Source organism: Pseudophryne corroboree, chromosome 1, assembly GCF_028390025.1.
Source record: "Pseudophryne corroboree isolate aPseCor3 chromosome 1, aPseCor3.hap2, whole genome shotgun sequence".
Taxonomy (NCBI): Eukaryota; Metazoa; Chordata; class Amphibia; order Anura; family Myobatrachidae; genus Pseudophryne; species Pseudophryne corroboree.
Window position 1 is genome coordinate 799,234,625 of NC_086444.1, and position 24,293 is coordinate 799,258,917.

At 46.1% G+C, this 24,293-nt stretch overlaps 1 protein-coding gene across 1 annotated transcript in view; it reads left to right on the forward strand.

Annotated features, from left to right (window-relative positions):
* Window positions 1–24,293, forward strand: part of ENPEP (glutamyl aminopeptidase) — a 243,618-nt gene that overhangs the window by 195,820 nt on the left and 23,505 nt on the right. The window contains exons 13-16 of the mRNA XM_063918907.1: window positions 2,465–2,520; window positions 4,968–5,118; window positions 23,688–23,761; window positions 23,857–23,958. Coding sequence (XP_063774977.1) covers window positions 2,465–2,520; window positions 4,968–5,118; window positions 23,688–23,761; window positions 23,857–23,958 — 383 coding nt within the window. The remainder of the gene's footprint in view (window positions 1–2,464; window positions 2,521–4,967; window positions 5,119–23,687; window positions 23,762–23,856; window positions 23,959–24,293) is intronic.

A 24,293-nucleotide genomic window follows, 5' to 3' on the forward strand; every position in this document is an offset into this window, starting at 1 on the left:
CATGGTGGGAATCAAACCCATGACCTCAGTGCTATGAGGCACTAATGCTAACCATTACACTATCTGTGCTAATAATCTATGGCTCTTCTCTGCTAAATATAAAGGTTACTACCTAATGCTATGTCACCTGGACCTCTCTGCTGTATTTGACACTCACGTCTCATACACACACTACATTTCTTAGGTCTACAGGACATGGACCTATCCTGTCTTTCTCTTAAGAAATCACTTTTTCCTTGATCATTTCTCATGATCCATCTCCTCTTTGTTTGTTCTGGTATTTATAGTACCATAAGGCTGAGTCCTAAGATTTGCTGTTGTCGCTCTATACCACTTATTCTGGAAATATAAGCTCTTTTGAACTTTAAAATCTTGCAAATGTATCCTCTTGTATCTCTTGCAATCTGTTTTTGCTCACATTACCGAATGTCTTTCTAACATTTTATCCTGTATGTTCTCTTTAAAAAATAATATTTCTGACCACCAACAGAATCTGCCTCTCATGCTTACCCCTACCTCAAGCTTGCTCCTTATGTATCATCATTTGCTCCTAATCAACTACATACCAGAATATGCATATGTCTCACAGAAGAAATGGAAAAACTTTATTTCATGCACTTATTATGTCTCACATTGGGTACTGCATTCCCATCCTGTCTTGCACCATTTTCACCCATTTAAAAGCAGCATGGAACATCATGTAAAATGCACTAATCTGTCACACACAAGCTGAAAAAAGAATTACTGTGGAATTCAATTGCCTGCAGTAATTTTTTGGTTAGGGACTTATTTTATTTTATTTTTTTGCGGTGGGGGGCAATCTTATACAGCAAACTTTTATTTGTTTCTAAAAACACAAGTCATGCACCTCAACAAGAATTGCCTAATTTCCCCCGACTTGTATAACCTAACAGGTAGCTGTATCAAGAATTGATGTGCAAAACAATTCTTGTTATCATAGTACGGATAAAGGGCTATATGTAATATCATGTGAGATGCAGACACTGGCTGATTCTGGCAAGTCTACCTAGAATTTTAAAGCAGCCATAATTTAAAATGCAAACCGACCTTTTAAATTATTGCAGCTTTAAAAATACGTGCTGACTCTCTGGAATCGCACTCGTGCCTACTTCTTGCAGGCTATTACGGGTGTAGTATGTGTTGCCGGCAGTCGGGCTCCTGGCGGCCAGCATACCGGCGCTGGAATCCCGACCGCCGGCATACTGACAGCTGGGCAAGCGCAAATGAGCCCCTTGCGGGACCCCCAAGAGGGAGAACAGCTGTCGGTATGCCGGCGGTCGGGATTCCGGCGCCGGTATGGTGGTCGTTGGGAGCCCGGCCGCCGGCAACCGGAAGACCACCCGGCTATTACATCAGGCGCTAAGGGGCATATCCAATTACCCAACATTTTAGCAGAAAAAATGGCTGCAGCTATTGCTACCATTTTTACATTAATGCGGGTATGCACGCTCCCGATTTCCACGCTATTTAATTGAAAAATGTTGGTCGCTGTCCATTTTTCCTGCAAAACCTGCATGAAGTATAGAAAGAAATATGCTAATCAGTTTGTACCCCCTCCCTTTTGGGAACTAAAGTTCATGCTTGCAATTGAATATGACCCAAATAATTACTTTGTGCCATACCTAAGCATAATGAAGATGTTTCAGCAATTCATGTAGAGTCTGTATTTTTAGAATTATAAGTAAACACACTCTGTGGTCACAGAGGCAGCTTATATTTTATTTTTTCATGCAGCTTAGCTGTTACAGTTCATGTTATTTCTCAGTGGCAAATTCTTTCGTCCATGGTTGTCTTCCTACCATTTGTTATGAAGAACTAAACTTCGGTACATGTAAATATATTTGTTATTTTCCAGTGGCTGATAATCAGTGTCATATGTGCAGGATAAGAATAACACACATGAAAACAAAACCATGCTTTCCACTACATTTTAGTTTTTTTTTTTAACCCATTTTACAGACAATTTTACCAATACATCCTATTAATGGGTGTGAAATAAGTTGTGCCACATTTAAAATGCTAAAATGCATTCATAGATATGAGCAGCTAAAGAACCATTCATCATATGTCAATGGGCTTTTCAGACGTTAGCAGGTAAAATTTGCATTATAGGTTTATTTACTAAATAGCAGTTTTACAGTCAGACGATTTTTGCCATTTCTTTGGTGGTTTTGCTGTGGGATTTAAAACGCTGATTTTTTCCCCCCAACGCAATGGACGTAGTTTATTACCTTTTAAAAAAAATCTGCTTTAAACCCCTCACCAAAATCACCAAAAATATGCAGTTTATAAAGCTGCAGGTTAGTAAATAAAGCCTTAAGGGTAGACAGGAGCCACTAAGACCTAATGCTTTTGTTTATGATACAGTAATTATTAGAACTTAGTTGTTTTTATCTGTACATTTGTTTTCCCTTTGACTTACTAAATGTTTTTGTTTTTTTAGGCTTTTACTCCAGGAGATCGAGCTGGACTCATTGATGATGCTTTTGCCTTAGCTAAGTAAGAATTATGTTGCATTGTTGTATTTCATTTATTTTTTGTATTCTATATGGTAGGGAACCCAAAATGTGGCACATTGTAGAGTTATCTACACCACACTGTCAGAATAAAATGGTTGATACTATCGCGCTGCTCCTCACCTCTTTGGGGGGAAATTCAAGTGTTTTGCACGCCCACGACCCTAGACGATGCCAGAAGGAGCAATTCAATTGTTTATCTATTCGGGCACTGACATTTCTGCTCCCTGAGCTGGCAAGCAGAAATGAGCGAAAAGTGACCCATTTCATTACTTTGGCCAGGTTTAGCTACTTTACATGGCTAAACCCGCCATCTCTGGCCGCGGCAATGTTCCGTCATTTTGACGGGCTGGTAACTAGTTTAATTCATAAACACTATTTTGTGTTAAACTTTAAATAAGCAGGTGAAACATGTTACATACAAATAGCAATTTTCCTATAATAGGAAAAGAAGTAATTTCTGTGATTTATCAAACCACAGGCTGATGCAACACTATTTCTGTCTGCCAATGCAACATTTGGATAAGGGCCCCAGGGAGTGAGAATGACAGATTACCCTCACAATGACATGTCACACATTACGAAGTGCAGAGTGTTGCCTGGAATTTCTTTCTAGACTTTTGATAATTATTGACACAAATAAGAAAGCAAGCTGCTTGTAACAACTTATATTTAGATCCCTATTGGCAAGGATTACCATTACAGTCACTAAAGAGATGGTCTGAAAGTCCGGCATAACAGAGCAGCAACAGTAGGTGCCAAGATCACTACAATGGTGGTGGTTATTTACTAACAAAGTGCATATATGAAGTAAATGATACCAACTAATTGGATATTTGTTTTAGTTGTCTACTTAGCATTAGACCAATCAAAGAAAATTGCTATGGCTAGCTATACACTTTCACAGTTTCACTTTATCCGTAAATAACCATGAACAATGCAGCCATTAACCGCTGTGCCACCAGACTGAGCTGCATCCTGTATGTGAGTCTATGCATACTAAGGTATGTGCAAGGGCGTTTCTGGAGAGGAGGCCCGAATGCAGGATCCGTCTGGGCCTCCTACTCTCTAGCCGGCAGTGCTGTAGCTCTGGGCACTAGGGTCCCTAAGAGATCCTAACACTGTCCCAGAGTCTAGAGCGCATGCAAAAATGGGGCGACTGACATTTTACCAGTGATTTTCTTACTGCACATGGGCAAAACACTGGGAAAATGGCACCGTGGGATTTTCCCAGTGATTTCTGCAGCGCTGCTGCTACACTGCGGGACCCCGGAGGGTAAGTATTAAAAATCATTGGTGCGGTGGGGGCCCCCTTGGACCCTGGGCATCCGTGTGCACTGCACGCACTGCACCCATTATAAATACGCCAGTGGGTGTGTGTCTTATCCAAGTACTATCTCGGCACATATGCTTTGCATATTAGGTCTGATTCATAGTTGTATGCATTATCGACAAATGTGTCACGCCTGTACTGCGCACACGCCAAGGTACATTAGCGCCATTCGCAAAGTGATTGACATTCGGGGACAGTTTATGGGAGGTAACGGGCAGGGGTTACGGCAAAAATGCAGGTGCGTTGAAAATATGGTGCAGGTGCATTGAAAATATGGCGCCAGCGTCTCAGTTCCCTCATCTATTCTGTGCGGCCAGAAGTTGATTATTATCAAAGGATCTGTGACTAACGCTACGTATGTGTACGCAGATGCTGAGTTTTGCCAGGCCACCAGTGGGCATCTCAGTTCATTTCCAGGCATCGGCATCATTAGCATGGTTTCCCTGTGTATGGGATCGCAGCTGCTAATGCAGTAGCATACAACTAGGAATCGGACCCATTGAGCTGCATACTCTATTCTAGTCAAGTGTGCAATGTGTGCAGTATTTGTATTGTTTTCTCCATGTTGATGTGGATTTCCTTCAGATACTCCCTTAGTCCAAACTATAATGGTATTTTAAATGGCCTTTGGATTTACTGTAGTGTATGTTTATATGTGCATGGTAGGCAAATTAAATACTAAGCTCCACTGGGGCATTCTCTGTATATCACAATGTAATATATATGTTTGGTATAAATAAAGATTTGATAAAAAGAATACTTCTTTACCATGTGCCCAACTATTGTCTTTAGCTATTAGATTCTATTATTCTGTTTTGTTACTGTTACCAACCTAGGCCTACTCCCTGTCTGTTGCTTATGGCCGTAAGCGCTGCTTTAGTGACTGTTATTTCACCCTGCTTCTACCTCAGTCTGTACCGTGTAGTCCTTTTGCACTGAGCTGGCCACCTTCCTGCTCCTGTCTTCTCTGAAATGCTTTTCCCATAGTCACTGGTGTTGAGCTACATCCTGGCAGCCTGTAGAATTGATGAAGCAAACTGTATATGAAAAACTCTACATTATAATTATTTCTATCTTTGTGATTGTCTTGACCTCAGTGCTGAAATATTGGATTACAACATATCTCTCGATGTAACAAAATATCTCCAGCGGGAGACAGATTATCTACCCTGGCAGAGAGTGAACTCCGTCCTCTCCTACCTAAATGATATGCTGGAAGATGATGATACCATCTATCCAAAATTCCAGGTACGTATTGATCTTTAAATGATCCAAGCAAAAATGTTTGCAAGGGGCTACGCTGTTAAATATATTGGGATATAAAATAGTAACTGCAGAGCAATGTAGTAAAACTGCTAACATAAATATGAATGGAAAAATGATCTCTGTAATAGTTTAAACTCTTCTGCAATGCCCATACAGAATGCCAGCACTCCCTACATAGGAATTTGTATGGGAGGTATGTTCACTTTGTTGGATGGAAGTTAAATGGCTATGGGATATATTTATTTTCCTTGCTTGACAACCATCATTTTTCCATCTGACAACCCTATCACACATATGCCAAAAACTCAGATCTTATTTTTTGGTGTCTTGATTAGTGTGAACAGGAATGACCAGGGCGGAGTCCTGGGTCCGCATCTTTGCTCAGTACCAGGATTATACTCGGGACCTACCCAAGTCATCTGTAGTGTAAAATGAATAACCTGGGTCACAATGACCTGGGTCGTGCATAAAAGGGTCAATTGGCAGGCATAGTAGTGCTTGGAGATAATCTTGAGATGATCTTGAGGTGCACTGTCAGTTGGAACACCCGGGTTCAGCCACCACATATGAAAGTATATATATATATATATATATATATATATATATATAAATCTGGAAACAGCAATATGCAACAAACTTGTATTCAAAAGCAACATCCGTTTCAGGGCATCAGCCCCTTCCTCAGGCCCAATACAAAGTGATACAGACAAACACACACAGAACACTTACCCCACTATATACCCCTGGGGCGCACCTGCCGCCGCATCTCCTCCATGCGTCCCTGCTTCTGGGTGCCGAGCCGCCAGGTCACTTCCGCCCAATGCGTCACTGTTGCCATGGAGACTCAGCGCTTGTGTGTCAGTCAGGCTCAGCGGGATCCCAAAGGCCGCTCTCCCCGCTGCCAGGTGCTGAATGGAGATTCCTAGAGGCTTCCGTGTTCGAAACGTACCCACGATTGGGCGGCATTATCCCGACTTTGTAAGAAAATGGATAGGCATTCTGAACAGGTGTGCCTTTGACCTCATGATTCTCGTGATTGAAGAAGCCAATAGAGAGCTTGAGGTCACCCGACATAGGATTGCTGCATTTGAAAAAGAGAATCTGAAAGTGTTTGAACAGGACGAATCACAAGACTGGATGGTAAAATTGGAATCCCAGTGTGATCAGTACCGTCATGATTTATTACAATTTAAACGACATAAAAGAAAAGATCTAGGTCAAATTTTGACCCTGTCTCATCTAACCCCTCTATCAAGACATTCGGTAGACTTGTGGATGATTCTATCAATAAGTATGTGGCAGCACCTGCCAAAATTAAACGGAATTTATCTATCAAGGAGAGACAGGCACTCACTGATTTGCAATCATACCATGACATTGTCATTCGGCCCGCCGATAAAGGCGGGGCCATTGTCATCTTGGACATTGAGTACCATCGTGAGGAGGCCTTGTTACAACTGATGGAGGAAGGAGTATTTCGCATGCTACGGGAAAACCCTGTTATAGAATATCAGCAGGAACTCGTTGCCATCTTGGGAAAAGCAAAATATGAGGGACACTTACCGGAGAAAGTGTATAAGGCTTTGTGTTGCCCATCCAAAAAGCCCACTGCTATATACAATACCCAAGCTCCACAAACATCAAACGAGACCTCCGGGGAGACCGATCATCTCTGCGAGAGACTCACTATACCAACCAGTGTCACAACTCCTTGAGAGCATTCTCCAGCTTCTTTTACCGGTTCAGAGAACATTTCTCAAGGACTAACTCATTTATTCTTAAATTACAGGATTTACAGAAATTGGTGCCAGGCACTTTGATATGCTGCCTAAATGTATGTAGCCTTTTATACATCCATCCTGCATCAAGATGGGATGAGGGCGATGCAGGGTTTCCTTGAGAATAACTTGGCCACAACAGTTTTCAATCATACTTTGTTTCTTACATTGTTGGAGCTCACATTATACAGGAACTACTTCCTGTTTGATAGTGAGTTCTATCTACAGTTACGAGGGTGCGCGATGGGATCATCGGTCGCACCCTCGTATGCTAACATCTTTATGTTAACAGGATGTTTTTCCTGGACCATAGGGTGGCCGACAATATTATATTGTACACCAGGTACATCGATGACGTCTTCCTTCTGTGGGGTGGTGGAAGAGAGGCATTTGAAGATCTCATGGTAGACATCAATGCCTCACCCTCACCCATTAAATTTACATACAGCTGTGATGAAAGGGAAGCTACTTTTCTTGATGTGAAAATCATCTTAGAAGATGGTGTTATTTCTACAGAAATATTTTCCAAACCCACAGATAGGAATACGTTGTTGATGGCCTCTAGACACCACCCAGAATCATTGAAGCGGGGCCTCCCTCTGTCCCAAATGATGCGGGTGGCATGCATCACGAGTGACAGAGCTAGAATACCTGATTTGTTAGACAATATGATCTCTAAATTTCTGGTTAGGGGGTATGATGCGTCACTTTTACAGAAACAAGAGTCGGGTCCTTCAAATGTCCAGGAAGGAATTACTGCATCCGGTGCAGAAGAAAACCAGGGATATCCTCCCCTGGCCTAGTGACTTTTTAGTAGCTAGTTCCATAGTCCGCAGGGCATCACAAGCCCTTATGGCCGATAGTGGCTTCTGATACAGATTTGGTATCATTCAAAAAAACTAAACCAATTACAGCATTTAGGAGAGGTACTAATCTTGACCTTGTTGTAAGAACAGACATTTCAGGCATGAAGGGCTTGGATGATGTAAACATTCAGAAAAAGCCCCCGGGATGTTACCACTGCCCTAAATGTGCTACATGTAAACATATGGTTGCTTGTAAAGAGTTCAAACATCCATATCGGGATGTGAAGTTCACCATTAGACAGGTGATTACATGCAGCACGTCACATGTCGTGTATACACACAAGGATCCACTGCACTCACCATTCCCAGGGGAGGGGTAGGTTGGGGTGCGGTGGGCTGTGACCAACAAACTGAAATATACATATACAGAGAACCTTTCACTCTCCTTGGCAGCTTCATTCACCTTAATGCTTTAGTATACATCTGAATAAACAATGGGGTTTTAGTTTATGAATTGTACAATGCATATAAGCTTGCGGCCCACTCCACGGGACCCCATTTCACCGCAAGTCCTACTCTATCACATAAACTTTCACATAGATTATATAGGGACCTGGCTACGGCTGTCTTATAGGGGAAAATGTGTTTACCTGGTTTAAAGTTTACCTGCCACACTTATGGCTTTTAAAAGGTAAGACAGTCACCAACACAACTACACAAGTGTGCTTACCTGGTTTAAAGCTCACCTGCCAACTGACTTCTGGCTTTCAAAGTGAGATAGTCACCAACACACCTAAACAGCAGCTGACCCAGGTTAAAAGTAAATGAGCTTAGGGGTGCATGAGAGAGAGATATGATCACATATTGGCTAATTAAAAATTAACCCTTTTTCTCTTACGTCGTAGATGATGCTGGGGTCCACATTAGTACCATAGGGTATAGACGGGTCCACTAGGAGCCATTGACACTTTAAGAGTTTGAGAGTGTGGCCTGGCTCCTCCCTCTATGACCCTCCTACCAGACCCAGTTTAGAAAATGTGCCCGGAGGAGCCGGTCACAGCTAGGGGAGCTCTACAGAGCTTCTTTAGTAAAAGTTTATTTTAGAGTTTATTATTTTACAGGGAGGCTGCTGGCAACAGCCTCCCTGCTTCGAGGGACTAAGGGTCCGCCCTGCGGGGTCTGAGCCACTATCTCCGCTGACAGGACACTGAGCTCCTGAGGGGATTGAACGTTCCCTGCCACAGGGGATCGCACACCCTGGCAGCATGCTGCCACCCCTTTGCAAAGCCACAAAGATCAGAAGAGGCGAGATATGGTGGCACAAGGGTAGGAGCGCAGCTCTGAGCAGCTGCGCTCCGAGAAGGCTCAGCGGCACAAAGTGTTGGCGTTTTGAGGGGCGTCCTGAGCCAGCGTCTTAATACCCTACACTGGTCATAGACGCTAACTGGAGACTGAATCCCCAGGCTAGCGTTAGAATCCTCCGTACTCAGACGCTCACAGGGGACAGAATCCCCTGCCTTGCGACGGAGTACTCAGGCCAGTATAAAGAATTTGTGCGGGAAGATGCTCCATCTTCAAGGGGCGGAGCTTCTCAGAGCGGACCCAGCAGCATTCAGCGCCATTTTCCTGCAGTTCCTGAACACAGACACTGAGAGAGCTGTCCCTCCAAGCAACTCCAGCTAACCTGTGCGGTACCAGGAGGTTGTAGAAGGGGGGGGGGGGGGGGGGGCAGTGAATTAGATCTGTGTAACTATTACAGTACACAGTGTCCTTTATATATAACAGCGCTGTGTGTGGGTTGGCTCTGAACTCTGTGTCTCTCTTGCCATTCTCAGGGGGCAAACTCTTTCTAACCTACCGTGTGTGTGTGTGTGTGTGTGTGTGTGTGTGTGTGTGTGTGTGTGTGTGTGTGTGTGTGTGGAGTGTGTTTGGGGTCTCCAGTTAGCTATGTCCAGGGACTCTATGTCATATGCAGCTGAGGATATGTCCTCTCAGGATGATCTCATTCTATGTAATCAGGATTGCACTGTTGTAGCGCAGATACCAGCAAGGTAGTCTGAGTGGTTATCCTCTATCAAAACTATGATTTCTCAGATTTCTGCTGGGGTTGCTCAGAATGAATCTGCAACTCAGGTTTTACAGATTTCTATGGCAGTTTGGTCTAGTTCTGTTACCTCAGGAATCCCCTCTGTGGTTTCCTACAAATGTGCTCTTGCCCAGATCATGCAAGACGACACGGATACAGACTCTGACACGGCAGACGGTGATGGGGACGTGCTCAGGGGAGCCGCATCTCTTGCAAAAGGGGTGCAGTTGATGATAGAGGATATTAGAGATGTGTTGACTATTACTGACACAACACCTGAACAGGTTGAGGAGGCTTACTTCACTGACAATAAGAAAGCCTCGCTAACCTTCCCTGCGTCCAAAGAATGCTATTCCCATGCTATTTTTGAAAAAGCATGGGAAAATCCAGAGAACAAATTCCAGATCCCTAGGAAGGTTCTGGTTGCTTTCCCCTTCCCTGAGGAGGATAGAAAGAAATGGGAAAACCCACCCATAGTGGACGCATCTGTATCCAGACTCTCGAAAAAGGTGGTTATACCTGTCCCAGGATCTACCGCATTGAAGGAACCAGCTGATCGCAAAATTGATACTATGCTCAAATCCATATACACGGCTTCAGGGGCGATACTACGTCCCACTATTGCCTGTGCATGGATTTCCAAAGCTATAGTAAACTGGTCAGGCACGTTACTTTAGGATTTGGATACGTTAGATAAGAGTGACATTGAATTGTTTCTCCGTAACATTCAGGATTCTGCAGGTTTTATGGTGGAATCCATGAAAGACCTGAGTTCAATGGCTGCAGGAATTTCTTCCATGTCCGTCTCAGCTCGTCGAAGACTGTGGCTGTGCCAGTGGTCTGCTGACATGGAATCCAGGAGAGGTGTAGAGACCCTACCCTACATCGGTCAGGCTTTCTTTGGGGAAGCGTTGGATGTGTGGATCTCCACGGCTACAGCGGGTAAGTCTCCTTTTCTTCCATCAGCAGCTACTGCTACGAAGAATCCTTTTTCTTCACCTGCATCTCAGTCCTTTCGGGTTACTAAACCGAGAAATGCCAAACCGTCCAAAACCTTCTTTAGAGGGGGCCGACCAAAATCCAAGAAACCTGCTGCGGCGGGTTCCCAGGAACAGAAGCCTGCTTCAGGTGCGCCAAAGTCCTCCGCATGACGGTGGACAGCGCAGCCTGGAGGTAGGGATGGTGGGGGCGAGACTCAGACATTTCAGTCACGTCTGGGTGTCGTCCGGCCTGGATCCCTGGGTACTAGATATTGTGTCCCAGGGGTACCGGCTGGAATTTCAAGATATCCCTCCTCATCGGTTCTTCAAATCGGGCTTGCCAGCTTTGCCGGCAGACAGGGCTACCCTACAGGGAGCCATCCAGAAGTTGGTGGAGGCACATGTCATTGTACCAGTCCCTCCTCAAATGCAAAACACGGGTTACTATAAGAACCTTTTTGTGGTACCGAAACCGGATGGTTTGGTCAGGCCCATTCTGAACTTAAAATCACTAAACCCCTTTCGGAGGGAGTTCAAGTTCAAAATGGAGTCTCTAAGGGCGGTGATATCAGGTCTGGAAGAGGGGTAATTCCTGGTATCCCTGGATATCAAGAATGCATACCTCCACATTCCGATTTGGATGCCGCATCAAGCGTATCTCCGATTCGCACTGTTGGACTGTCATTTTCAGTTCCATGCCCTGCCATTTGGCCTCTCCAAAGCAACAAGGGTATTCACCAAGGTGATGGTGGAAATTATGGTTCTCCTCCGCAAGCAGAGGGTGAACATAATTCCATATCTGGACGATCTGCTGATAAAGGGGGTGGTCTTCAGTATGCCGACTGACGGGATCCCGGCGCACAGTATACCGGCGCCGGGATCCCGACAGCCGGCATACCGACACTTATTCTCCCTCGTGGGGGTCCACGACCCCCCTGGAGGGAGAATAAAATAGTGTAGCGCGCCACCGTGCCCGTAGGGGCTCATTTGCGCTCGCCACACTGTCGGTAAGCTGGTCGCCGGGAGCCCGACCGCCGGCATATCGTAGTGAACCCGATAAAGGCATCGTCCAAGGAGAAACTGTTACGGTCAATAGCTCTCACGACCCAGCTTCTCAGGAAACATGGTTGGATCCTGAATATCCCAAAATCACATTCAGAGCCAACCAGGAGGTTGTCCTTTCTGGGAATGATTCTCAACACGGAAGTGCAGAGGGTGTTTCTTCCGGAGGAAAAAGCGTTGATACAAACAATGGTTCGGTATGTCCTGAGGCCAGCCCGGGTGTCGGTTAATCATTGCATTCGCCTGCTGGGAAAGATGGTGGCCTCTTACGAGGCTCTGCAGTACGGGAGGTTTCATGCTCTGTCTTTCCAACTGGATCTCCTGGACAAGTGGTCGGGATCTACACATGCACCAGAGAATACGTCTGTCGCCAATGGCCAGAATCTCACTCCTCTGTTGGCTGCAATTACTCACCTTCTGGAGGGCTGCAGGTTCAGGATTCAGGACTGGATCCTTCTAACCACTAAAGTCTCCGGGGCTGGAGCGCAGTCACTCAAGGGGAAACCTTCCAAGGAAGGTGGTCAAGTCTGGAAGCCGGTCTGCCAATAAACATTCTGGAACTAAGAGCCGTCTATATCGGTCTTCTCCAAGCGGCTCCTCTTCTGAAAAATCGGGCCATTCAAGTGCAGTCGGATAATGTAACGACAGTGGCTTACATAAACCGACAGGGCGGAACGAAGAGCAGAGCTGCAATGTCAGAGGTAACCAGAATCATCCTCTGGCCAGAAAAACACGCGTTGGCGCTGTCAGCCATCTTCATTCTGGGAGTAGACAAGGCAACTGGGAAGCGGACTTCCTCAGCAGACACTATCTCCATCTAGGGGAGTGGGGTCTCCATCCGGAGGTGTTCAAGGAGGTAACAGATCTTTGGGGCGTACCCCAAATAAACATGATGGCCTCTCATCTTAACAAGAAGCTTTTAGAGGTATTGTTCCAGGTCGAGGGACCTGCAAGCCATGGCGGTGCACTCCCTAGTGACTCCGTGGGTGTTCCAGTCGGTGTATGTGTTTCCTCCACTCCCACTCATTCCAAGAGTTCTCAAACTCATAAGGAGAACAAGAGTTCAGGCAGTCCTCATCGCTCCGGACTGACAGAGAAGGGCTTGGTACGCGGATCTTCTGGATCTACTGCTAGAAGGGCCGAGGCCTCTGCCTCTTCGGGAGGACCTGCTGCAGCAGAGGCCGTTCACCTATCAAGACTTACCGCGGCTACGTTTGATGGCATGGAGGTTGAACGCCAGATACTAGCTCGGATGGGCATTCCGAACAAGGTTATTCCTACCCTGATACAGACTAGGAAAGGAGTAACGTCAAAACATTACCATCGTATTTGGAAAAAATACGTATCTTGATGTGAGTACAAGAAGTTTCCTACGGTGGCGTTTCAACTGGGACGTTTTCTCCTCTTCCTGCAAGCAGGTGTGGATATGGACCTGAGGTTAGGTTCCATAAAGGTCCAGATTTCGTCCCTATCCATTTTCTTCCAGAAACAGTTGTCTGCCCTCCCTGAGGTTCAGACTTTTTGAAGAGAGTTCTGCACATCCAGCCTCTCTTTGTGCCGCCCACGGCGCCCTGGGATCTCAACGTGGTGTTGCAGTTCCTCCAGTCGGACTAGTTTGAACCTCTACAGGAGGTTGAGGTCAAGTTTCTCACGTGGAAGGCTGTCACTTTGTTGGCCTTAGCTTCTGCTAGACGTGTGTCGGAGTTGGGGGCTTTGTCATGTAAAAGCCCATACTTGATCTTCCATGAAGATAGAGCGGAGCTCCGGACACGTCAGCAGTTTCTTCCGAAGGTTGTGTCGGCATTTCATATCAACCAACCTATTGTGGTGCCAGTTGCGACTAACTCCTCAATTTCATCAAAGTCCTTAGATGTTGTAAGGGCTCTAAAAATCTATGTGAGGAGGACTGCTCGTCACAGAAAATCGGACTCTGTTTGTCCTGTATGATCCCAAGAAAATTGGGTGCCCTGCTTCTAAGCAGACGATCTCTCGCTGGATCAGGTTCACTATCTAGCATGCGTAGTCTACGGCAGGCTTGCCGTGTCCTACGTCTGTTAAGGCCCACTCTACTCGTAAGGTGGGTTCTTCCTGGGCGGCTGCCCGGGGTGTCTCGACTTTACAACTCTGCCAAGCTGCTACTTAGTCGGGGTCGAACACGTTCGCAAAGTTCTACAAGTTCTATACTTTGGCCTCTGAGGACCTTAAGTTTGGTCAATTGGTGCTGCAGGAGCCTCCGCGCTCTCCCTCCCGTTCTGGGAGCTTTGGTACATCCCCATGGTACTAATGTGGACCCCAGCATCCTCTAGGATGTATGAGAAAATAGGATTTTAATTACCTACCGGTAAATCCTTTTCTCGTAGACCGTAGAGGATGCTGGGCGCCCGCCCAGCGATTCGTTATCCTGCAGTGGTTTAGTTCAGTACTGCTTAGTTCTTGGTAAGTACTGTTTTCTTACTTGGTAAGTAATTCTGTTCAGACGTTGCTGATGTTTCAAGCTAGTTTGCTTGGGTTGTCTTGTGTGTGAGCTGGTGTGAATCTCGCCACGATCTGTGTAATCCTTCTCTCGAAGATGTCCGTCTCCTCGGGCACAGTTTCTAGACTGGGTCTGGTAGGAGGGGCATAGAGGGAGGAGCCAGCCCACACTCTCAAACTCTTAAAGTGCCAATGGCTCCTAGTGGACCCGTCTATACCCCATGGTACTAATGTGGACCCCAGGATCCTCTACGGACTACGAGAAAAGGATTTACCGGTAGGTAATTAAAATCCTATTTTCGCTTACGTCCTAAGGATGCTGGGGTTCCATTTAGTACCATGGGTATAGGCGGGTCCCTTGGGAGCAGGGGCGGATTGGTCCGCCGGGACACCGGTCCAGACCCCCCTAGGCCGGTCCAGTTGTCCCCTCAATGGCCAGTCTCCTTCACTCACTGGTCCGGCTGCAGTGATCGGAGCTCAGCTCAGCTCAGTTCCGATCAGTCAGCGCTAGGTGACTGCTTCTGCGCATGTGCAGAAGCTCAATGGAATGCCGATGAGCTGCGTGGAGCAGCAGTGCACCACCCCCTCCCTCTCCGCTCAGAGGCCGGGTGTCCCTAGTCCCGCCGCTTCTATTGTGTCCTGGTTTGGCTGCGGCGCCCGCCCCAGAGCAAAACAGCCAGCGGAGGCTTAGTCACAGTGTCTGGCCGCGTTGGCTGTATGAAAGGAGGGATGGACCGCAGGGAAGGAAGTGCGGCCGGTGACTGCCTCAGCCCGCCCACTATTTATCACCTGTGTGCTGATGGAGAAACAGGAGCTCAGCCTCAGCTCCGTGAAGGCTGCCCTGTCGGGTGACTTATGTGGGTGAGCTGGATGTGATTGCAGCTCCAAATGTTAATAAGGTACTATGGTACTATGTGTTTGTCTAGAGTAACTCTGCATCTCTTCATGTACCCAGTGATAGTGATGATTGCTGCAATTTCTATAACTTTGTTGTTCCTGCCTCTGGTCCTTTCAATTGTGTTGCTAACTCTATGGTGAAAACGGAATACATAGGATATCCCAAAGCCCGGGATGCCGGCTGACAATATGCCGACAGCGGCATTCCAGAGGTGAAAATCCCAACAGTCCTTCAAAACCTAAGTTAACACTAACTCACCTTTCCCACAACCTGACCCTAACCCTCCCCAGTGGTGCCTAACCCTAACCCCTCTCGCCTGCAGCCTAAACCTAACCCTCCCTCCCCCACAGCCTAATCCACACTACCCTCAGCCTGACCCTCCCACCCCAGCAGCCTAACTCTAACCCTCCCTGGGGATGACTAACGCTAACCCCCCCCCCCCCCTCCCCTACTCGCAGCCTAATCCTCCCACCCCAGCAGCCTAACCCTAAGTCCCCCCCATCTGTGGCTTACTAGTAGTGAAATCCAGCTGGATTCCGGCATTCGGCATCCCGGCACCAGCATTTCAATTGATGTTGGGATGCTGGCATCAGCATTCCGATTCATGTCGGGATTCCTGTTGGGACACTGTGGGGGGCAATTTTTTCTATTGTTCTCTGTGGAGGCCAGTGTGTGTGTTTTTTCTGTTAGCCCAATGTGTTTTAGTTTGTGTGTTCTGTGTTGCATCGTGCATGCGTCCTGATGCTGTTCGTACATATTTACAGTACGGATTCAGACACACACACAAGAAGTGTATTAGAGATGTGTTGGGCTTCCCTAGGTGGTTACAGGGGTTGGCTAACCAGATGCAGAGGTAACATCGTAAGCGTGTGGTGTTGTTCATAGTGGTTGTGTACCGAAATGCCGAATCACTCACATTCCTGGAGGCCATATTCAGATGATCTGCACTTAGCATAGGGCTGGTGAAATGGTGCAACCGATGGCAGCATCTAAAGACGCACAAAGCATAATTGCAGCATCTGTAGACACTGGGAGTCTTAGTCCTTACACTTTAGGACACACGGCTGTACACCAGGCAACGGCATTGTAGCGGCATTAGTATAAAGTCCCAGACGTAACTGCAGCAAAACATGTAAGGAAGGCTGCAATTGCGTCCAAGTCAGAATCAAGCTCAGTAAGGAGGGATCCTGCCCCCTTTGATAGACCCCACCCCTCAACAGACCCCACCCCCATTAGGGCTGCCCTCATCAATTTCCCGGGCTGTTTTTCCATCCCAATCCGCCCCTGCTTGGGAGCCATGGGTACTTTAAGAGTTTAATAGTGTGGGCTGGCTTCTCCCTCTATGCCCCTCCTACCAGACAGAAAATGTGACCAGAGGAGCCGGTCACAGCTAGGGGAGCTCTTAGGAGGTTTTCTAGTTTAATTGTTTTCTGAGTTTAGTTAGGTTACAGGAAGGCTGCTGGCATCAGCCTCCCTGATTCGTGGGACTTAGGGGGGGGGAGTAAGAACCAACTCTAGAAGTTAATTCTCTATCTCCGCTGACAGGACACTGAGCTCCTGTGGGTGCTGATCAGAAGCCCGCTCACTCCCGCAGCACGCCCGCTACGCCCTAACAGAGTCAGAAGAAAGCAGAGTGCTGAGTATGACGCCGGTGGCCCGGGAAGCGGGTTGCCGTTGGGAATGGCGACACAAGGGTGGGAGCACAGCTCTGACAGGCTGCGCTTTGGAAGGCTCAGAGGCACTTGGTGTACGACGCTGTGAGGGGCGTCCTGAGCTAGCGCACATATACCCTACACTGGTCAAATATGCTAACGGGCTAATCCCGCTGTTAGCAGCACAAATACCTCAGGCCAGTATAATCTATTAAGTGCAGGAAAACGCTCCATTACAGGGGCCGGGACTTCTCCTCAGAGCAGATCCAGCACTCACCAGCGCCATTTTCTCCCTGCAGATCACACAGATGAGACGCTGACAGGGAGCGCTGCCCTCCTCATAACTCCAGCATACCTCTTCGCTACTAGGGTGTTATAGACAGGGGGGGGGAAGGGGGAGTGTTATAAGAACTGTTTATCCTATTAAGATTACTCAGTAAGCGTCGCCCGTTTATTCTATTAACTGCCTGCTGGGGCACTGTGTGGCTGGCTCCTTATACTCTGTGAGTCTCTGAAGGTACTCTGGGGGAAACTGTGTCGGACATTTTCCTGTGTGTGTGTGTGTGTGTGTGTGTCTGTCTGTCTGTCTGTCTGTATATCTCACATTACCATGTATAGGGACTCTGGGGGTCATTCCGAGTTGATCGTTAGATGTCGTTGTTCGCAGCACAGCGATCAGGCTAAAAATCGGCATTTCTGCGCATGCACCACAATGCGCACGCGCGACGTACGGGTACAAAGGCATTTGTTGTTTTGCACAGGTTCTGGTGAAGTTTTCAATCGTACTGACGGCCGCAAGAAGATTGACAGAACGGGGGCATTTCTGGGTGTCAACTGACCGTTTTCAGGGAGTGTTTGCAAAAACACAGGCGTGTCTGAAAAAACTCAGGCGTGGCTGGGCGTTCACTGGGCGGATGTATGACGTCAAATCCGGACACAAATAGGCTGAAATGATCGCAAGCGCTGAGTAGGTTCAGAGCTACTCAGAAACTGCACAAACTGTTTTTGCAGAGCTCGGCTGCACATGTGTTCGCACTTCTGCTAAACTAAAATACACTCCCCAGTGGGTGGCGGCATAGCGTTTGCACGGCTGCTAAAACTAGCTAGCGAGCGATCATCTCGGAATGACCCCCTCTGTGTGTTGCGCTGCAGAGTGTGTATTCTCCTGAAGAGTCTCTTCCATGTACTCAGGACTGCCATATTCCTTCTCAGCCTTCTGAGTCCAAACCCTCATGGGTGGATTCTATAAGGGAAATTATATCCCAGATTTCATCTAGGATGTCACATACTGAGAAGGAAACGCAAGTTTTAAAACAATCTGTAGCGGTTTTGAAGTGTTCAGCTCCCACTACATCATCTAAGGCCCCCATTACATACCCTAAAAAGCGTGCTCTGGCCCAGAAAATGCAGGGTGACACGGACACCGACTCTGATACAGGGGATGGTGATGGGGATATGCAGGGCGGAGATGCATCCCTTGCTAAGGGGGTGCAACTAATAATTGAGACCATTAGGGACATTTTACACATTACTGAAAAAGTACCTGAGCAGGTAGTGGTTACTTTACAGACCATAAGAAATCCTCCCTTACCTTCCCTGCTTCTAAGGAGTTAAACTCCTTGTTTGAAAAATCCTGGGAAAACTCGGAGAAAAAATTCCAGATCCCAAAAAGGTTCTCATTGCTTTTCCCTTCCCTGAAGAGGACAGGAAAAAGTGGGAAAACCCGTCTATAGTAGACGCTTCTGTATCTAGGTTGTCTAAAAAGGTGGTTTTACCGCTCAAATCACTATACACAGCTACGGGCTTGACGTTAAGGCCCACTATTGCTTGTGCGTGGATTTCTAAGGCCATAGTATGGTGGTCAGCACATTACTAGAGGAATTAGATACTGTGAATAGGAGTGACATTGAATTGTTTTCGCATCACATACAGGATTCTGCAGGTTTCATGGTGGAGGCCATGAAGGACCTTGGCCTACTTAATACAGGGGCTTCTTCAATGGCTGTCTCGGCACGCAGAGGTCTCTAGCTGCGCCAATGGTCTGCGGAATCCAAGAAAAGTGTGAAAATAAAGAACCTACCTTTCACAGGTCAGGCTCTGTGTGGGGACGCATTGGATGCGTGGATCTCCACGGCAACTTCCTTCCCTCAGCTACGGCACCGACTAAGAAATCTTATCCTACATCTACAATGCAGTCCTTTCAGACTGCGAAAGTTAAAAAGTCCAAACCCTCTTCCACTTTCTTTAGTGGCGGTCAGGGGAAATCCAGAAAACCTGCAACAACAGGTTCCCAGGAACAGAAGCCAGGTTCTGTTTCCTCTAAATCTTCAGCATGACGGTGGACCCCCCAGCCTGGTAATCGGGCAGGTGGGAGCCAGACTAAAAGATTTCAGTCACATCTGGGCGTTTTCTTGCCTAGACCCCTGGGTAAAAGATATTGTTGCCCAGGGGTACAGACTGGAATTTCAGGAACTCCCTTCTCACAGATTCTTCAAGTCAGGCTTGCCAGCTTTGCTGACAGAAAGTGCTCTCCTACAGGAAGCCATTCAAAAATTGTTACATACAAGTGTCATTGTTCCAGTTTCACCTTACCTAAAAGGCATGGGTTATTACTCCAACCTATTTGTGGTGCCGAAACCGGACGGTTCGGTAAGGCCAATTTTTAAACCTAAAATCCTTAAACCCCTATTTGAGGGAATTCAAATTCAAGATGGAGTCTCTGAGAGTGGTGATCTCCGGTCTGGAGGAGGGGGCTTTCCTGGTATCCCTGGATAGCAAGGATGCGGATGCGTGCCTTCACATTCTGATCTGGCCGCCTCACCAGACCTATCTAAGAATTGCGCTACTGGACTGTCACTATCAGTTCCAGGCACTGCCATTTGGCCTCTCCACAGCACAGAGGGTGTTCACCAAGGTCATGGCAGAGCTGATGCTACTCCGCAAGCGGGGAGTGAACATTATTCCATATCTGGACGATCTGTTGATAAAGGCATATTCCAGGGAGAATCCGTTACAGAGCATTGCTCTCTCCACTCAACTACTCCAGGATCATGGGTGGATCCTGAACCTTCCAAAGTCACATTTGGAGCCGACGAGGCGTCTATCTTTTCTGGGGATGATCCTCAACACGGAAGTGCAGAGGGTGTTTCTGCCAATGGAGAAAGCGTTGGTGATACAATCAATGGTCCGGGAGGTCCTGAAACCTGCCCGGGTATCGGTTCATCAGTGCATTCGCCTTCTGGGGAAGATGGTGGCCTCCTATGAGGCTCTACAGTATGGAAGATTTCATGCACGGTCTCTGATTACTGTGGGGTCAACCAGCTAAGAGTTTCTTCTTGTAAACCTTGTGTGCCGGACTAGTGACATATATATATATATATATATATATATATACATATATATATATATATATATATATATACACAAATAGGAAATTCAGCACTCACCATAGCAAGCTCACTTGTCCTCACGACATCAATAAATAAATGTTGGGGGTTTAGTTGGTGAATTGGCCAATGCACGGACGCCTGCAAACCGATCGCCAAGGTGCCCCACCTTCTTGCAGGTCCTACACTATCACAGAGTCTTAAAAATTAAAACCTGGCAACTGTATCACAAATAATATAACTGCAAATAGGGTGGTCTTCAGGTTGCCGGCGGCCGACCGCCGGTATCACATACTACACCCCTGCAAATATGCCTACTTGTTTTAATGAGAACCTGCCACATACCTTATGGCTTTTAAAGGTACACTAGTCACCTGACACTGGCTGATAAATTACTGAGGAACAGCTGGCACAGGTTTAGGACAGTTGAGTTTACATAGTGGTGCATGAAAAAGTGATTCAGTTGCCAGGTTTTAATTTTTAAGACTCTGTGATAGTGTAGGACCTGCATGAAGGTGGGATACCTTGGCGATCGGTTTGTAGGCTTCCGTGCATTGGCCAATTCACTAACTAAACCCCCATTATTTATTTATTGATGTTGTGAGGATAAGTGAGCTTGCTATTGTGAGTGCTGAATTTTCTGTTTGTATATATTTAAGTAGGTGGCCATGGGCTACATGCACCCCACACTATGAGTGGTGGGTGCAGACATTGCACCCCGCTCCTGGGGTGGCGAGTGCTGTGGTTTTATATTTGTTTGTATATGTGTGTGTGTGTATTTATGTATGTGTGTGTAATATATATATATATATATATATATATAAAAAAGTGTATTACATACCTACGTTCATACATACATACAGTACTCCACCGCACTCGTCGTGCCCATGTATGGGGAGCAGTGTGCTGTGGCCACCTGCTCAAATATACATATACAGAGAATTAATCTATGTAAAAAATGTATGTGATAGAGTAGGATTTGCAGTGAAATGGGGTCCCTTGATGTGGGCTGCAAGTTTAAATGCATTGTACAATTCATGAACTAAAACTCCATTTATTTATCAATGCGACCATACCAGCAAGAGCTTTATCTGACAAGATGCACCCAGTCAGACAGCGTGTGCAACTGCAGGGAAGAGAAACTTTTCTCAACTGCAGCTCTCAGAGGAACCGGAAGGTCCCTTTGCTTCCCTACAACCTCCTACAGTGTATGCGGTACTGCTGATCAGGCAGGACCCCCCCACCCACACCCGGCGGCTGCAGACAATAGCAGCCGCTGGGGAAGTGTAAATTAACCCCTTGTAGCCCCCCTCCCTGTATACCTGGTGGCTGCCTGGGTTAGTAAAATCAAAGTTGCCAAGATCATGATGTTTTCTATGTCCCAATGGTGCCGTCCAATGTTCCGGTGTTTGGGGAGAAAGAATGTATTTTTTTCCAAATATAAAAAAAAATATTTTTTTTTTTTAATAAAATCATTTTTAGATAAGATTAAATGCATATTCTTCACCTAATTCACTAATAAAAAAATAAAAAAACATGACAATTTCTGAACGGTTTTTGTAAAACAAAATAGTCAGTTAAGTGGTTAAAGGGATATTATGGCAAGCCTAACTATACTCTGCTTGGTTTATTAGCACATGACAAGCATTCAGTCTAGCGAATACCAACACTGGAAAGTTGATGGTCATATCATGTGGCATTTCTTGCATGGAATCCAAAGTGATATTTTAGTGTTACATCAGGAAACTCGATTACTTTCATAGGTCCTGACAGTCGTTCATATAAACTCTTGGCATTACAAGTCCATAGATGAAGCCACAGGACATATATAAACTAGGCTGAGTGCAGTCTTTTCATAAAATGCATCTCTGTCCAACATACATACTGCCCTAAATGGTAAGGAGCGGGTTTGATTAAGCAATGGGTTTTAGTGCGCAATGCACATTAGCATCTCATGCATAGTATAGGAATTCAGACACAAGAAACAATGTTATCCTTCCTGTAACAGTTTCATAGCAAACTGTATCGTTGACATAGCTATAAATGCAGAGTCTCCTTCTCTATCTACTCTCTCTCTCTCTCTCTCTCTCTCTCTCTCTCTCTCTCTCTCTCTCTCTCTCTTATATATGTGTTTGTGTATGTACAGTGTAGTACTTGCCTATTGTCATGGAACTTTGGGAGACTCACCAATTTCAGGGAGTTTTCCTGGGCTACCTAGAATGTAGGCCACCGTCTCGGATCCTGCTTCTCATTATTGTGAAGATTTGCATCATAATGCTGCACTACCACTAAATGGGGACACAATTATCTTCATTATGTCTGTGCTGCACTGGTCCTGACTGCTTTTTGTTCTTCATCCTCATCACACTCTCACCCTCCGCTCTCACCCCATATTTTTTCACACCTCTTAATTCTCCCCAATTTCATTACCCCATCTGTTCTTCTCTCTATGCCTACTCCTTGTTGCCACTCTTCATGCCTAACCCCCTCTTAGGCGTTTACCTTCCCTCTGGCCTACCTCACAGCATTGCTCAAGCCTCCCATTCCCTCCCAGCATTGCCCCTGCCCTCCATCCTATCCCAACTATCATCCTTGTACCTCCACTTCCCAGAACCCTGCTAATCTCATCCCCACCTCCCTCATCACACCTTTACTTTCTCCTGTGCCTTCTGGAATTCTATATCACCTATATCTCATTTTCTTCCACTCTTGCAGTATGACTTTTATAGAATCCAGGTAAATTCCTTACACTTACATATAAAATCACTCTTTCCCACTTAAATCTCCACCCTCATGTTTCCACTGTCCTTCCCCCTCTCTGCTCCTCTTCCGACCGCTGCGTCACCTCTACTCTGGTCCCTTTCTCCTATGAGCACCTCCAAGATTTTTCCTTCAGCACCCTCCTCTTGGACCCAGTTCTTTGCCAAGTCCAACTTTCTTCCAGTCTCCCCAGCTTTAAACTTAAGATACAACTTGGCACTAAAGCCTACAAGTCTTTTTCTTAATGCCTCTCCCACTTCATCCTCCTACCTTCATTGTCTCCTTCTCTGTCCACCCTACAAATGTTTACCCCATCCATATAGAATGTTTGCTTTTGGACAGTGACCCATTGTTATTTCCTTGCACTGTCTTTACCACCAATACTCCTTGTCTCTAGTCTCCTTCTCCCCTCTGATTCTGACAGTATCTGCTCGCCCGTACAATGGGTACCGGACCAATCAGAGCTGCTGTGCTCCTTATGATTCATCACAACCTGTAGACGCTAGCTACTGCGAGTTGCTTTACCCTTTTCCTATGCTCTGTATTTACTGTGCTGTTGTGTATTGTGTTTGTGCCTTGTTCTTATGTATACCTCTTATACGGGGCTGCATACAAGATATTAGACAAGTTTCAGACTGACTGGCCGTGATACTATATATGGTATATTTCAGGAGTATTTGCGCAGACAAGTTAACCAAATCACGGATAAGCTTGGATGGTATGATAATGGCACTGATGTAGATAGGTAAGTAAATGCTAGCCCAGTAAACATGCAGTGTGTACAGTATTGAACAAAATCTTATGATACCTATCACTGGTTTGCTGTGATTCATTTTTCAGACTCCTCCGACCTCTTACTTTGGGGCTTGCCTGCAAGATGGAAGACCCTGTCGCACTAGACAATGCATTAACACTTTTCAATGAGTGGAAAAATGGGAGAAGGTAATGATGGATACATGAAAGCTATCTTTGTTAGTTATAATCTACCACTTACACCAACTGGATACCTATGCAAATCGATTTTAGTTTTGCAGAAATGCGTGTCATGCCCAATCCCTTATACATTGCACCCTATCTCTGTAACATTTCCTACCCCCACCCCTTCCCTGTAACATGTTTATCCCCTCTCACCTATAATACATATTCTTAATGCCTCTGCCCTGTATAACAATTGCCCTTATCACGTCTACCATATGTGCCTCATATATGGCTTTCCCCACCTCTCACATGTAGCACATATACTGTACCTGGCAAATTACTTACTTGTCCTGTGTTGA